The 15,959-nt window shown below is 29.3% G+C and overlaps 1 protein-coding gene across 1 annotated transcript in view; it reads left to right on the top strand.

The window, feature by feature from the left end:
- Positions 1–15,959, top strand: part of Trmt61 (tRNA methyltransferase 61) — a 276,375-nt gene that overhangs the window by 166,464 nt on the left and 93,952 nt on the right. The window contains exon 4 of the mRNA XM_075371257.1: positions 623–780. Coding sequence (XP_075227372.1) covers positions 623–780 — 158 coding nt within the window. The remainder of the gene's footprint in view (positions 1–622; positions 781–15,959) is intronic.

Here is a 15,959-nt window from a genome sequence, read left to right as displayed (position 1 = left end):
TTGGCATACTGAAAAATACAGTATATTCGTTAGAGTGAAATAAAAAGAGGTAACCATTTCAATCCTTATTTTTTTCGTAAGGTTGGCTTAGAATGTATATTATCTTGAAAACGTGATCAAGAAATCGCTGAAGTGATCGTGTCTGGTCGCTTTCAACCGTTCGGATTTGTAAACATACAGAAAAAAATAGGTAATATTGTACACTGTATTTACATTGCATATTGGATATAAAACATGTATCTCTAATTACGTATATTTACTAGTTTAGATTATGGAAGTGTCTTTTTTTTTAACAAGGAAAGGTGATGTAAACAGCCATATCTCGTTAATATTTTTGTAACTGTATGATGTTAAATGTCTTTACTATGATGTGAACCTTAGAACTCTCGACTTCGAAATCAGCCAATTTGCGACGCGTTCACCATTAGACCAAACCGGTGGGTGTAACTATAAGATCTTGATTGGGAAAAATTAACGTTTTAATATTAATTTGAATAAAAAACTTAGGAAGTACTTTTTTTTTTAAATATGCTATTTTAAAATTGCTTTTAGGACTATTCTATTGAATATTCTACCCTTAAAGAAACAACAATTAGATTTCGGTTTTTTTTTCTTGTTCCAGGAGGAAGATTATGTTCTTTTTCACCTTGTGTCGAACAAGTACAAAAAACATGTTTAGCTCTACATGAAAATGGTTTTGAAGAAATTTCTACGATGGAGTGTCTTCAAAGAGAATTGTGTGTCCAAACAAAGAGTTTTCCTGTTGTTGCTGAAGATAAGGTACGTTTTTTTTAAAAAGTAATTATTTTTCATTTTAATCGAGTTGAAATTGTGTAAGAGTACTTTGGAACACTCTTAATGGAGTGTTAGAACTCTTGATAATTTATGTTGAGAGTTCCAAAACGTTCTTGTGTTTTAGGTTCTAATTTTGGTTTTGACCTTCCAGAAGGTCATAATTCATATAGTTTTGGATTCATCAGAATCGTTAGGCTCAACTACATTGCTGGTTGCAACGGTGGATTTCTATTCCCGATAACCGTCTTAAGTAGTTTTCTCTCGAATGTTCCAGCATGTATGGTTTATTTTGGTGTCATTGGAAATATGAATTTAATACGATTGTATAGTTAAAACTACGTTTGTGTGCCGTAATGTTTCTCCTCTTTAGTTCTGTTGAATTTCTTCAACTTATCCAGATTCACCACTTGGAGGATCGCACCTCTACTTTGGACCTCATCAACAATTTTTTGAAGACGAAAAAATTGTTGCTCCAAAGTATTTTGGCGCAGGAGAATTGAACCCCACAAATTGTTTTTATAAAAATAAAAATTAACTAATATTAATTTTTAAAAATAGGTCTTTTAAGAAATCATCTTGATGAATATTTTTCAGTAATTATCTGCGGTGTTATATATTTAAGTTATAAATAAAATAGTTTATAACAAAATTAACACAATTCCTTAAAAGTGAAAACTTAATTTGTGTTAACAATTTTCATTTTATTTTTTTATTTTACCGATTTAATTTACTTTTTTAATCCATACCTACTCGACTTATTACAAAGTAAGACGGAAAATTTATACAAAAAAATATATCTACCGTTTGTTATTTGTCTAAACATTAAAATTTATACATATATAAAATATTTTATTTATTTAGTATTGCTAAATTAATTTTTGGAATAAGTTAGACTTTTTTCCTTTTTTTTCTCCTCCTACATTCCATTCAACCCTCCTCCCAAGGCCGGACCCGCTGTTAGTATAACTCAGCCCTGTGGGGACGGGTGCCTCTGCCTCTAACTACCCGAGTATCCACACTGGGCCCAGCTATGCTGTTCCCAGCAGCAGCACCCGGATAGCCGGGATTAGGTCCTCCCACCCAATACCTCGTCTCAAGCTACCCCGAAGGGGTACTCTCACCGGATCTGTGGTCTTTTTTAGTACCGTTGCCACTAACCATCCGAGCGGTCACGCTGGGCACGGTCATGCCGACTCCCCGGACAGCCGGGGCTAGATCTTCTCCATGCCTTGCTTCTCTAGTCGGGGTCCTCCCAAAGGGTTGCCCCATCGGGTCTGTGGTCTTTTATTACACCGTGTTGCCTAATTACCGCAGTTCACTTCCAGAAAAAGCTATTTTCGCTACCTATCTTCCATCATATATTCCGTACCATCATTATTTGAAAGCTATTTTCAAATAGAAGAAAATAGACGCTAGACGCTATTTTCTTCTACCTGTTCTGTCAAGGTACAGACTTGAGAAATTACTATTTCGACCTCGACAGTGTACTCGAGTAGCTCGGGTTTAACTCGTCCAGATCGGCTAGTTCAGTTCACACGGCTAGTGCGGCAATTGCTGTTCGTCCAATACGGGTTAACTCATCTAGATGGTCTAGTACAATCAATACTGTATATCTATTTCATAAACTAATATGGTATTCTATATTTACCTAATCCAAATTAAAACTATGCGTACTCCGCTTAACGTCAATATGTACTCTGGTATAACATATTCAGTTTCTCATCCATCCACTGTGTAATTACAGAAATCGGAATCTGAATCAATTTACTCTCACCCAAGTTTAAAAATCATATATATAAGTACGTAAACATTCAAAGTTTTTACTTTGTTATTAAAAGAACTGGTGCGTAACTATGGAAATGATTTTTCTTGAATTGAATAATAAAAAAACTATTTTTTATTTTTTTCAGGGATAAAGAATAGAAATATAATTAAAATTATATTTTATTTTATTTCATATACAACCTTCAAAAACTTATGAATTAAGTTTTTTAACCTACCCTTGAAAAGAGATAATTTTTAATTTGGTCTTACAAATACTGTACGTAGGCACGCGATAATTTTGAGAGCTACTATATTTCTCCCTGTGAAATTTGCATAAAATTAATCTAGAAATCTAGTTGAGCGTTTTGAATTAACTATTTAAAAATATTTTTTTGTATAAATGCACAAGAAAAGTGATAAAGTAATTCATGTTTTAAATAAATGATTGGTATAATAGCTTGGTTATTACATAAAGAAACTGGGTTTTGTATAAGAATATCTTTTATGTACTAGTACTTTAAATCCCTTATATTCATATTTTTACTTTTCATCAAAACTAAGTTATTAATCCACGGTATGTTACTATTACCTTACTTAAAAAGAAAAAAAATTGATGTGGACACCACATGACTTCCTTGTACGCCTGTTAAATTACATATACACAATTTTTCAAAATGAAAAGTACATAAAATTTTATTTCATTAATAATATATTTTTGATATTTTTTGATATTTTTTTTAATTTTTCATTGTTATTGAATTATTGTTTAATGTATTTTTTTTATAATATGAGATTAATAATTATTAATAAATCAATATAATTAAATTTTAAAAAAAGGTAAAATTAAAAAAAAAGGAAATTCGGATTTGACCCGATGTGCCTCCTTTGTAGGATTTAAATATCTCATTAATTAAAATTTGATTTGGCTATAACTTTGGAACTAATGAAAATAAGTACCTCTTATGACACATCGTTGAAAAGCTCTCAATGAGGGCTTATTATGTCATTTAAGAAAAGGTCTAAAATCCAAACTTTTTAGATTTTGGGCTATTTTTGGACACTTTTGGTCCAGTCGATTGCAATAAAACGGGGAAGTGTACAACTAGATGTTTTAACATTTCTAAATAAAAAATGTGAACATCCTACGGATAATCGTTTTTGAGTTATGCGAGCGAGGTACATACGTACAGACGTCCGGCCAAAACTACTCAAAATGAATTCAGGGAAGGTCAAAATGAATATTTCCGTTGAAATCTGAAAACCAAAATTTTTCGCGATTATAATACTTCCTTTACTTCGTACAACGAAGTAATAATAAAGATTAGGAAGGAAATCTTGAATTTTATACATTGAATATATTTGATCCTTAATTTTTTATATTTGCTTGATGAATTAATTCACCATATAAGCTTTGAAGCGTGTTTGCACGGGTGGTAGGTGATTGATTTGATTCTAGCAGTATGGAAATGACATTTTTTTAACCATGAAAAATGCCACGCCTGACCGGAATTCGAACCTAGGACCCCCGTTTGAAAGACCGAGACGCTACCACTCCGATGTGGTAAGTGTACATTTGTTCGCTTATAATAAATTACGCATTTTACGAAGAATTCAAAAAGTCAAATATTAAAGCTTATAAAATTTTCAGTAACTCTTGACGAAAAGATTTGTTGACGTTTTAGTTTATTTAACCTTTAGTTTTAGAGTATTTTACCAATTTTGAGCCACATAATTTGCAGTGATTTACTTTGCTTAGACTAAAATTTAAATAAATGCTTTAAATAAAAAATCGAAGAAATTTTGTAATTCTTTCTTGATTATAATTTCATTATATAAACCCACCGGGTTTGTCTAGTGGTGAACTCGTCATCGCAAATCAGTTGATTTCGTAGTTCCAAGGTTTAAATCCTAATAAAGACCCTTACCTTTATAAGGATTTGAATACTAGATCGTAGATACTGATGTTTTTTGGTTGTTGGGTTTCAATTAACAACACATGTTAGAAATGGTTGACCTGAGACTGTACAAGACTGCACTTCATTTGTATTCATACATATCTTCATTCATGCTCTGAAGCAATACCTCACGGTGGTTTCGGAGCGTAAAAAAAAAAAGATACCAATAATTAATGTTCAAGAATAATTTGATATTTTCTAATTTTTTTTATGATTGTACTATTATTATTATTTGTCTTGGTTCAATTTTTTTTTTTAGTTGATTGGTATAAGTAAAGTGTTTTTAGCTCGGTTTATTGACACGAAAAGTTTGATCATACCGATTGGAAGATGTCACTTCTCAAATTACTATTTGTCATATTATTTTGGAATAAAAATGGTAGCGTTAGCGATATATACCGGACTCAGTTCAATAGAAGCCTTACTGATATAAAATAAGTTAGCGACCATTGTATTTAAATGAAATAAATCAAGTTATTAAATATTCAATTTTAGAGGATAGTAATATTAATCAAACGTTTGTACGTACTTAATTATTTATTTATACAATAACAACAGGCTTACGCCCAATTAAGTTACCAATGGATGCTAATGAATTGTTTAGCATGTAAAAAATGCCGTCCCTGGTTGGAATACGAACCCGGGACCTCCGGATTGCTCGCACTCCGCCACGGAGATCGGCGGAGTTTTATTAACGAGATAATTATTATTATTATGGTATTATTAACGTAATTGAAGTTAAAACTAATAGTTAAAATATAAATATTCGGCAATAGATTCCCTTCGATAGATGGATTGGCTGATAGGTTGTCTACCTAGACGCTTTTAACCGCATTATTACTCAACTAGTAAGTACCATTACATTATTATAATCATCAAAGAAAAGCTTCTGATGGTGATTGATCTTGAAGCAAGCACATATCGTTTTATAAAATATTTACAAATTAAAATACAAGATAATTTAGTTTTTAAAATAGAACTTTTTCTATAACTTGAATATGATATTTATCCGGGAATCTATTCAAACACAAGTATACAGAAGAATATAGGGAAACTCGACGTTTGTTTTCATGATATAGATCTTAAATAAAATATTAAAAAAAATATGTGCATTACAATAATTATATAGCAAGTAATATCTAATTTTGTTATTACGAAAAAAAAATAAAAAATATATATATATATATATATATATATACACACACAAGTAATTATGATAATACATTTGAATTCACAATAATTTATGTTTAAAAAATTCTTACAAGTATTATAAATCTTTATTAACAATAAATAATTATTCCTTAGCTCATTTGATTGAAAATTTAAAAGAATGTAATATTTGTTACTATTTATTGTCTCTTATGGTGGGGATGTCATCAGTTTTTGAGTATCATTTACGTCAGTATTATACAGTTATTATTCATTTGAAACGCACTGGGGTTGGCCGTTACTCTCTCACTCTCTCTTTCTTTCTGTTTCTCTCTCTCTCCCTTTTGTAGTTTTTGTCTTCACTTTTTTCTTCTTGGATGAACACCAGAAAGGTTATTATTTCGTGAATAAGATCACAGATTACGGGTCATACTTCATTTTAGAATTGTTATATCTACTTTTATTTTATATTATTAAGTTTAAAAAAAAAAAAAATATTTTATTGATATTTTTTTTTATAAATATGATGATTTTTTAGAAATTTTCAGTTAAAACAAATATATTTGTACAGATTTATCATAGTTGCTAATTGAACAAAAAAAAAAAAAAAATTTATGTTTAGTTGATAAAAATTATTTTTCTACCATTTCAGGTCATTTTTAATATTTCATCGTATAAATTCTAGCCAAGTCTTTATATTTTGAAAACGAGACTACATTAAACGAGTCAGCATAAAATAAGATTAGTTATATAGTTGAGTGGGACAGAAAACATTGATTAAGTATCTTTATGCGAGTTATTTCTTAAAACGTAAGTAATAGTAGGTTAAATACCGATGAACCCAGAATCATAATCCTGATGTAATTTACTTCTAACTCCATCTCCACTTGTAAGGTCTTGGAATACGTTTAACATTAATTGCAAATATATTTTCTACTTTTTTAAATTCTTATAACTACTGTATTTCTTGCTTCATGTACTAAAAAATGCCAAGCCTTTTGTAAGCTCATTGTGTACTACTGCGCATCTTCTTTTTAGAAATCTGGATTTTCGAAAAGAGTTGTGCCTGAATGTTTGCTTAAGCGATAATTTTTTTTTCTCCAGTATTTGAATTAGGGTTATTTTTTCAAAAACGACTGACGGCGAATAAATGCTTCATAATAAATTTATATTTAATTTTTCTCAACGATTTTAAGATATTTGTAAGGTGAGAATTATTAATATATACCTTTATGGATAAATTCGGGTAACATATATGAGTTTTGAAAACTTTATTAGCTCTTATTTCATTAATTTGAGTCTCGGAAACAACCCAATTGACAGACACAACCTATCTCTCAAAAAAATTGAACTATGCATACATTCTACATCGATGAATGTTTTTTTTTTATAGTTACACCAAAAATTTAAAGACAAGTTAGTTGAATGATCATTTGTCGTACACTATGCTCTTTTGCGATACCGAAAGAGAGTTAAGGTGTCGGCAGTGAAGTAGAGATTTTCTAAGACGGGATTAAAATACGCATTCATAGTTACTGCTCCATACATCAGCATAATTACTCTCAGCAATTTAGCTGTTGTAAATACGTATAGTTGTAAAAAAAATTATTCAGATTTCAGCTGTTAAAAAAAAAAAATTCCGTGGCTAAGCGGGTAGCGTCCCGGAGGTCCCGGCTTCGAATCCCGGTCAGGTATGGCATCTTTTCATATGCTACCAAACTTATAAATGACGTATTAAATCATTATGTTTCATATAATACGTAATATTACAGTAATATAATATTAATTAATTTATGGAGTATGTAATTCAAGAGTTACAATTTGATTATAAGACCATTCACGGTTTGTGTTTTATATTTTGCTAATTATTTACCCTCTTGGTTCTATCACAGTAGAGCATGATATCTAACAGCTATTTTCCTCCAAAATAGAAAATGTTTTGTTCGGATAACCCCATGAAAATTTTTAACCGAGATTAAAAAAAATATATCTACTTATCAAACATTCTACATATGAATTAGTTCTTTATGAAATGTTTTTTCTTTTTTTAGTTGAGTTTTATCTTTATTTATACATTTGTATATCTGTTAAGTAAATTTTATTTCTAAAAAAATTTAATTTGATTATTATATAATGCGATCCTTAATAGCCTCAATGCTCTAAATTTCTTTAAACATCGTGTACCTGTAAACGCAGTACGTAATTTGTGAATTCCCCTATGAAAAAATGTAAAATAATAAAGAATAAAAATTATTTTGGTCGTTTTTTTTATATTTCGTTAAGAAGGATTATGAATTAAAAATTTCGTTTATGTTCTTACCCTATTTTCAGGCTGTTCTTTTACTATCTTAAGTTATTTATTAATGATATTCAAGTTGTAATTAACGTCTGTCATATGGCTTTAACTACTTTACTCCCTTTTCGTGTTTTACAGATTTTTTTTCGGAGCTACACTTAAAAAACTTACGAAATTTTATTTTGCTATGTATTGTTTACAGGATTATTTTAGAAACCGGAAGTAGATTTTATATTTCTTTAATTATTAATAAAATTAAATTGTTAATATTTTAATTAATAATTTTATTTTCTGTAAAGATTAATTTTTTAGTTTAATTTTAATTTTTACGGTAAATTAAAAATAAAGTATAAAATATTTATTTTTTTAGAACTAAAATGAATGAACTGAAGAACGGAGAAGTTAGGTTTTGAATAAATAAAAAAAAAAAAATCATTGAATTATTTCAAAGTTGGCACCACCCAAGAAATGTAATTTTAGTAATAATCATTAATACAACTATTAAAAAACAAAAGTTCATTGCTTCTACGTATAATATAACATTAATTTTCTTTTGATAAGATGTTATAGAATATATTTTAAGTTTTCAAAATCTGACTGACTTTTTGGGTTGAGTGAATGGTGAGTAATTTATATTATATGTAATGTATGATAAGCAAGCGTAAAACGTCATAACATTATTGGATTTTATGATATGATATGATATATCGTTAACACAAGGAGGGGAATTTTGTTATTATTTCGTTTTTTTCTTTTCTTATTATTATTAATTTCGTTTTTTTTTTAACATAACTAATGATTTACACTCTCATTTAGTGATTTATATGGTCGCAGTTCCCATATAAGAAGTAAAGAAACATACCGACCAGCTGGCAGTGAAGTACCACACAGCGGTGTCGGTCGGCGCGCGGGGTTCGTTTCAATTACAACGACTCGCCCCTCCTCAACCTCCTCCTTTTCCTTCTCATCGTCTACCTTCTTTACTCTTTCTATATCCCCACCATATATATATACTAACTCCTCACTATAATTTCCAATCAAAATTGCATAGGGTTCAAAAGTTGTTATTAAACTTAATTTGCCTGGGTTTTCTTCTTCATATTTAATACTGTAGTTCCTATGTATATATATATATATATATATATATATATATATATATATATATATATATGTACAATTATTATTGGATATAATTAAGTGTTATTAGATTATAACCCTCTTGCATTATTGTTGTTATTATTTTTGTTATTAGTATTATACTTATTTTTGGGATTATAGCTGCAGCATCTATATGACAGTAAAGTTCAAGATTTTTTTTTATCGATTTGTTGGATATGTGGCCATTATTATTTTTTTATGGTTTTGTTATTAGGCTTTAAATAAAATAAACTAAAAAAACTTAAAGCCGATTTTAAAAATTGGCTAAAACACAAAAAAATTAATTAATGTATCAATTTATCGTTAAATTTTGCAAGTCGGTACAAAATTGAAACCAACTACGCACAACACAATTCATTTAACTTAAACTTCAAAACTTGGAAATTTAAAGAAATGAAAATATTATCTTGTTACGATTTAGTGCGGTTTTATCATTTTGGTTTTATTTTAAAAAGAAGAAAAGGTTTTTATTTAACAGTTACTTTGGTTGATTTTTATTTAAAAATGAACTGGCATATAAAATAACTGCTCATATGTTAAAAAAGCTTCAAAAAATCCCAAAAGTGTAAAAAATCTGTTTAAAAAAAAAAAAAAATAGATGCAAAGAAACTACGAAAAAATTGCAGAGAAGTGCTACCGAATGTGAAATTATGATCTCTAGAATGCAAAATTTAATTTTAATTCAAAGTAAAGACCGTTTCATTGTAACAAAAATATTCTGAAAACTATATATATTCTTTAAGACTATATACCTTATATTACTTCTCTATATAATCGTCACGTGAATTAAGACATTTATCGTAGCGATACACCAGCTTCAATATACCTTCGTTGTATTCTTCTGCCGCCAGTCCATTTAGCCATTGATTAACAGCATTTTTAAGTTCATCGTCACTCGCGAATTGCTTACCACTCAATTCTACTATCTATTTTCCAAAAAAAAATGGTAATGAGAAGGAGCTAAGTCCGGACTATATGGTGGGTGATCGTAAAATTCCCATCCAAATGTTCTCAGTAATTCACGTGTCGGACCCGCAACATGTGGACGTGCATTATCGTGCAGCAGGACGACGCTGTCGGTCAGCCACCCGTGTCGTCGATTTTGAATGGCGCGCCGTAACTTACATAGTTTCACTGTAGGCTTCTGCATTTATAGTCATTCCATGTGACATAAAATCAGTCAGCAATATACCAAACCGATCCCAGAAGACAGTGGCCATCAATTTGCGACCAGATGGTCGTAGTTTGAGCTTTGTTGGTCTGGTTGGTGATTGAGAATGACGGCATTCACTTGACTGCGTTTTATCTCTGATGTGTTGTACGAAATCTATGTTTCATCGTCGGTGACAATTGAATTAAGAAACTCATCGCGTTTTTTTTTTGTGTAGCGCGTTAAAAATTCCAAAGCAGATACCGTTCGGATTTTTTTGTGACGTTTCGTTAAGACGTGCGGCACCCGATGTGCACAAACTTTTCTGAAGCCTAAATGTTCATGAACAAGGCGACCAATAATAGCTCTTGGAACATAAGGAAAAAAATGGCCATGTCGGAAATCGTTGAGCGACGATCTTTACGGATTTCATGATCTTTTTCTTTTTCCTGTTTAGCTTCCGGTAATTACCTTTCAGACAATACTTCACAGGACGAATGAGGATGATAGGTATGAGTGTAAATGAAGTGTAGTCTTGTACAGTCTCAGGTCGACCATTCCTGAGATGTGTGGTTAATTGAAACCCAACCACCAAAGAACACCGGTATCCACAATCTGGTATTCAAATCCGTGTAAAAATAACTGACTTTACTAGGACTTGAACGCTGGAACTCTCGACTTCCAAATCAGTTGATTTGGGAAGACACGGTCACCACTAGATCAACCCGGTGGGTTTCTGATTTCATAATCGACGTTTTTCAACAAGTCGTCGATGATTATATCTAGGGCTCCCGGAACGTTCTTCATCATGCACATTAATTCTGTTATTGCTATATCTTTCACACCATTTCCGAACGCTTCTTCCATTCATTATATTATTACTGTACACAGCAACCAACTGCCTATAAGTTTCAGCCGGCTTAAAATTTTGATGGTTTAAAAAACGTATGAATCCATGTATTTTACAGTCGGCGGCAACATCGATTTTCCTATTCATTTCATAACGTAGTAACTCACACGTAATCAAAGATACTACAACGCGACAACTTACAGACAATAATGCAGTATGTACATTACTAGCGGGGCCGTGAACGGCACAGGTTCGCCAACCTTAAGGAGTGAAATTTCCCAGCGGTCTTTACTTTAGATATATCCCTCGTATAATTATCGAGGTGGCAAATGTGACTTGCCTTAATGCAGCAGTTATTCTAGTGGAACATCCAACATCGCCTGACGATATGATGCATACATAAGTTTATTACTTTTTGTTTACTAAATGTAGATGACAAAGGATGGGAATATAAAATAAAATTTGATGATATTACTATTATAAAAATTGTCAAAATGTGGTAGAACGCTATCAGCGTTCCCATACATAATTATGAAACGGAAATGTTGATAAAAATTTCATAATCATGATATGAAAGTCAGACATTAGTAATTATCTTAGTTCTCCGTCGTTTTCATAATGTTAATTACAAAACCAGATCAGGAACAGTTTTACAGCTATACACTAATGGAAATTCCAGAACAATTTCTTGCGTCCATACCTCTTACTTAGTTCAGACTTTCTAAATACGTTAGATTTTCGAACCATAAATACGCTTAGTCTTCTTGCATATGGGCGATATTTCTACCTAGTAAGTCATACTTTCATTCTATACATCAGTGTCGTATAATAAGTATCATTACTCTCAGAAAAATGAACGGTGATTATTCCTTCTTGTACCTTAAATGTTTTTCAACGTTGAGGACGAAAATGAGATTTGTATAAATAATGTGTAGGAAGGAAAAATAATCTCTCTGGTTTACATTATTAAACAAAGACCATTGTCATTTAAAAATAGTCTAAATACACTTTTTAATTAGGTACAAAGATATTAGTGTTTTCATTATTTAATGTGTTAGATTACTATGTGAATGATTGGTTCAGTGTTAATAAAACATAGTAATTTTATTTGTTTTTTAGCCAAAATTACTATTTTAAATATTACATTTTTTAGCAACTAAAAATTATTGTAATAAATAAGTGATCTTATAGTGATTTGAAGATATAACGTTCAAGGTTTCATATTTTGATTGTATAGTTTGCCGCGTAGTTTTTTTTTTCTTTATTTTACGTATTTTCATAAACATTCTATAGAATTATTGTACTATATTTTTATATCGTTATTGTTATTTTAAAATGATGGTGTTATAAAAATTACTGAAATATGAAATTAATATTAAATAACTTAGGTGTGTAAAACGACCTTGGCTCAATATTTTTCACACCATTTTTATTATAGTTATTAACGTAACTATAATTTTAAATTACAATAACTTTTAACAACTTATATGAAAAATTTTACGTTAAGTTAAATAGTTAACATTATTTTAATGTCGGTTGTTTACGTTAACCAAATTACTATCTATTTTTATAACAACTAGTAGTGGTGTACTTAACTTATAGTTTATAACGTATTATTTTGTATATTTTTAAAGTTTTTTTATTATCTGTGTATATCATATAACTAAATTTTTACTTTTATTTACTTTTTCTTTGAAGATTATAATACTTTAAAAATTATTTACGTTTAATTTTGTATCTTTTAATAGTTTTCCAATATGTTTTAAATATTGTTATTAATACAATTCATATAAAAATAATGAAGTTAAAAAATATATGATTATCTCCCTACGTTATACCTCCATCTTTGTAAACTTATATTGTCATTCAGTTTTTTTTTTAGAAAATTATGTTTATTTAATTACCGAAATTTATTTATTTTTCTTCTTTGTTAAACGAGTAAAGTTAATTTTGAAATCCCATTTATACAGGTGTTTCTAAAATGGTGGGCTGGTTATACTTTTTCGGATTCTGCTTGTAAAACTAAACAAAAAATATCCGTAGGAAAAATGGCAGTTTTTCCTTCGTTCTCTCTTTCTCCGCCATTTTGTTATTTTTATGTAATAAGTTATATCTAAAGTTTGGATAGACGAATCACATTAATATTCGTTAAGCGTCTTAAGAAATCAGGACTTAAATACTTTCGCAAATTATAAAATAACGGCCATATTTATTTTTTTCAATCCGTTATATCTCCATAAATGTTAGTTTCATCAAATTTATGTTACTAAAATAACATAACTTTTATTTTGAAGAAAATGCATTTTTTAAAATCACTTGACAAATAGTCGACTTATGGCAGAAAATTGATGTAAATTTTTGTCATAATTATTACATGTATTATTGTGATAAAATTATTATTTAATTTGATACTAATTTACAATACTAGAATTAATAATAAATGAAAACAGACATATAATTAAATCAATTTTCTCCCATAACTCGGCTATTTGTTAACCGATTTAAAAAAAATAAAAGGTAATTTTGTTCATAATAAAAGCCGTAATGTTTTTGTAAATAACATAAATTTTGATAAAACTAATATTTATGGATATATAACGGATTGAAAAATAAACATCCCCGCTATTGTTTAATTTTGAAAGGTTCAAGTCCTGATTTTTTGTCACTTTTAAATCGTTATTACCAAGATGCTTATCAAATATTAAGGTGATTCCTCTATCCGAACTTGAGATATACTCGTAAATTTATATATAAAACTAAATAAATTGAAGACGGGGGAGAGCGAAGGAGAAATTGTAATTTTTCTTAAGGATATTTTTTGTTTAGTTTTTAATAGAATCCGAAAAAGTATAGCCAGCCCACCATTTTAGAAACACTCTGTATAAGGTTAATGTTATGTTTATAATCATCCCCGATATTAACAATATTACAAATTCATTTTTTTAAAAAATTAAATGCGAGCAGCTGAACTTCAAAATCATTCAGATTTAATAAGCGACAATAAATTCGTAAAAATTAATATCCCCAACAATTAAAAATATTAATATATATATATTTTTTCTTTTTTTTTCTAGCAATCATTAAAATTGAATACCCCAAGTTTATAAAAAAAAATCACAAAATTCATTTAATTGTTAATAAACTACTGGAGGCAGAAAATTAAAATTAGTATCAAATCTATTTTACTTTCAACCTCAAATGAGTTTATATTGAAAATATGTGTAACAAATAACTATTTCCTTTATATACATCCATTTTTTTTTGCGCATTACAATGTAAAACCTCATTATAAATTATCATTATTTATAATTTGGGATATTTTTTTTTAATTTTATTCAACATAACAGATTCTACTCGTTTCGTTGAATTAAAACCATTCATGGTTATCTTCAAGAACTAAAAAATAATAATAAACGTTAACTAATTTTAAGAGCGCTTTTTTATTGCATACCTTACATAATTTTGTATGCATTTTTAAATTTGTCATAAATATTTAAGAGTTGGTAATTAATAATGAATGACTTAAATATTTAGATTTATTTTAACTTTTGAAATATTTAGTTGTAAACTCTTTATTTCCGTTTCTGATTTATAACGATAAAAACAGTTAAATATTATAATTATATATTTATGACTAATAAGAAAAATTAAAAAAATAATTAGAACAATTTTGATGTATCTGAAGTTTGTTCTTAACTAATTACCATAGGACATTCAAGGACAAACTTTAGATACAAATAAACTTCTATTTTTTTTAAATAGAATGGATCATCGTTGGTATACGTCTTTGTATTTCAATTGTTGTGATTTAAAAGTAATTCTAAACTTAAAACTTTCTCAAGTTGTTCACAATTTTTTTTATCTTTATATTTCTCATCGATGTTAAGTATGTAAATAAACACGTCGTTACTGTTGTATCAAAATTGCATGTCAAAAAAATTACTATTTTTAGGAGAGACAATAAACTTTTTAATTTTATTTTCGTGAAAATCATTTCGACATCAAACTTTTACTAAGTATTAATAGAAGATCCTGCATAGGTACTGGTAAAATACCAGTGGCTATGCAGGATCGTGAAGTCTTTTATTTTGTAGTTTTTATAACATACGATTCTGCTGCCGTATTTATTTTTTAAAGTTAAACTTGCAACATTTAGTGTCTTGACATACAACATTTTGCTCACTAAACTACATAAGATTTTCTGCCTTTTAATTAATTTACAATTATTATAATTATTTCCATAGTTACGAGTCCAACATAGAAATAAAACCTCATAAAATACCAAAATATTAAACACGTTTTAGTTGTACATGAAAAAGTGTTTGTTATCATCATTTTCTGTCTTATGATTTTAAATAATATTTGTCGGGAGCATTAATGGAGCTTACACGACGAATTTCATGTAGATACGGTGATAATCAGACTCCAAGACCGAATTCATCTACTGCAAATCTTTAGACTTCTTACCTGTAACAGCCAGTGGTGCTTTGTACAGGGGCTTCAAATCACTATACTCGGTCGAGTATAGTGATATCGAGTCCTCGGTCGAGGTAGCTCTGTCCAGTTCTCATCAAAGTTAGGTCTACATAGAATATATCCACGTGAAAGGTACTGTAACGATTTTATATTTGTAACAGAGGAATTACCTTTCTTATTACCTGGACGAATGCTAGTAAAGTACTCATCTGCGTAGCCGGTGAAATTTTTGTAAGTTAGACTTTCTGCTGCATAGGGATTGGGATTTATTCTAGCTTCTTTATAGTACGAAGAAAGTCTCCATGGGGTAGTATTTACGGTTCTTAATCTTCCTTTCGATAATGATATGAACTTTATCCTCCTTTG

Source organism: Lycorma delicatula, chromosome 7, assembly GCF_047948215.1.
Source record: "Lycorma delicatula isolate Av1 chromosome 7, ASM4794821v1, whole genome shotgun sequence".
Lineage (NCBI taxonomy): Eukaryota > Metazoa > Arthropoda > Insecta > Hemiptera > Fulgoridae > Lycorma > Lycorma delicatula.
Note: the sequence above shows the minus strand (reverse complement) of the source record. Positions and strands in the feature narration are given on the sequence as shown.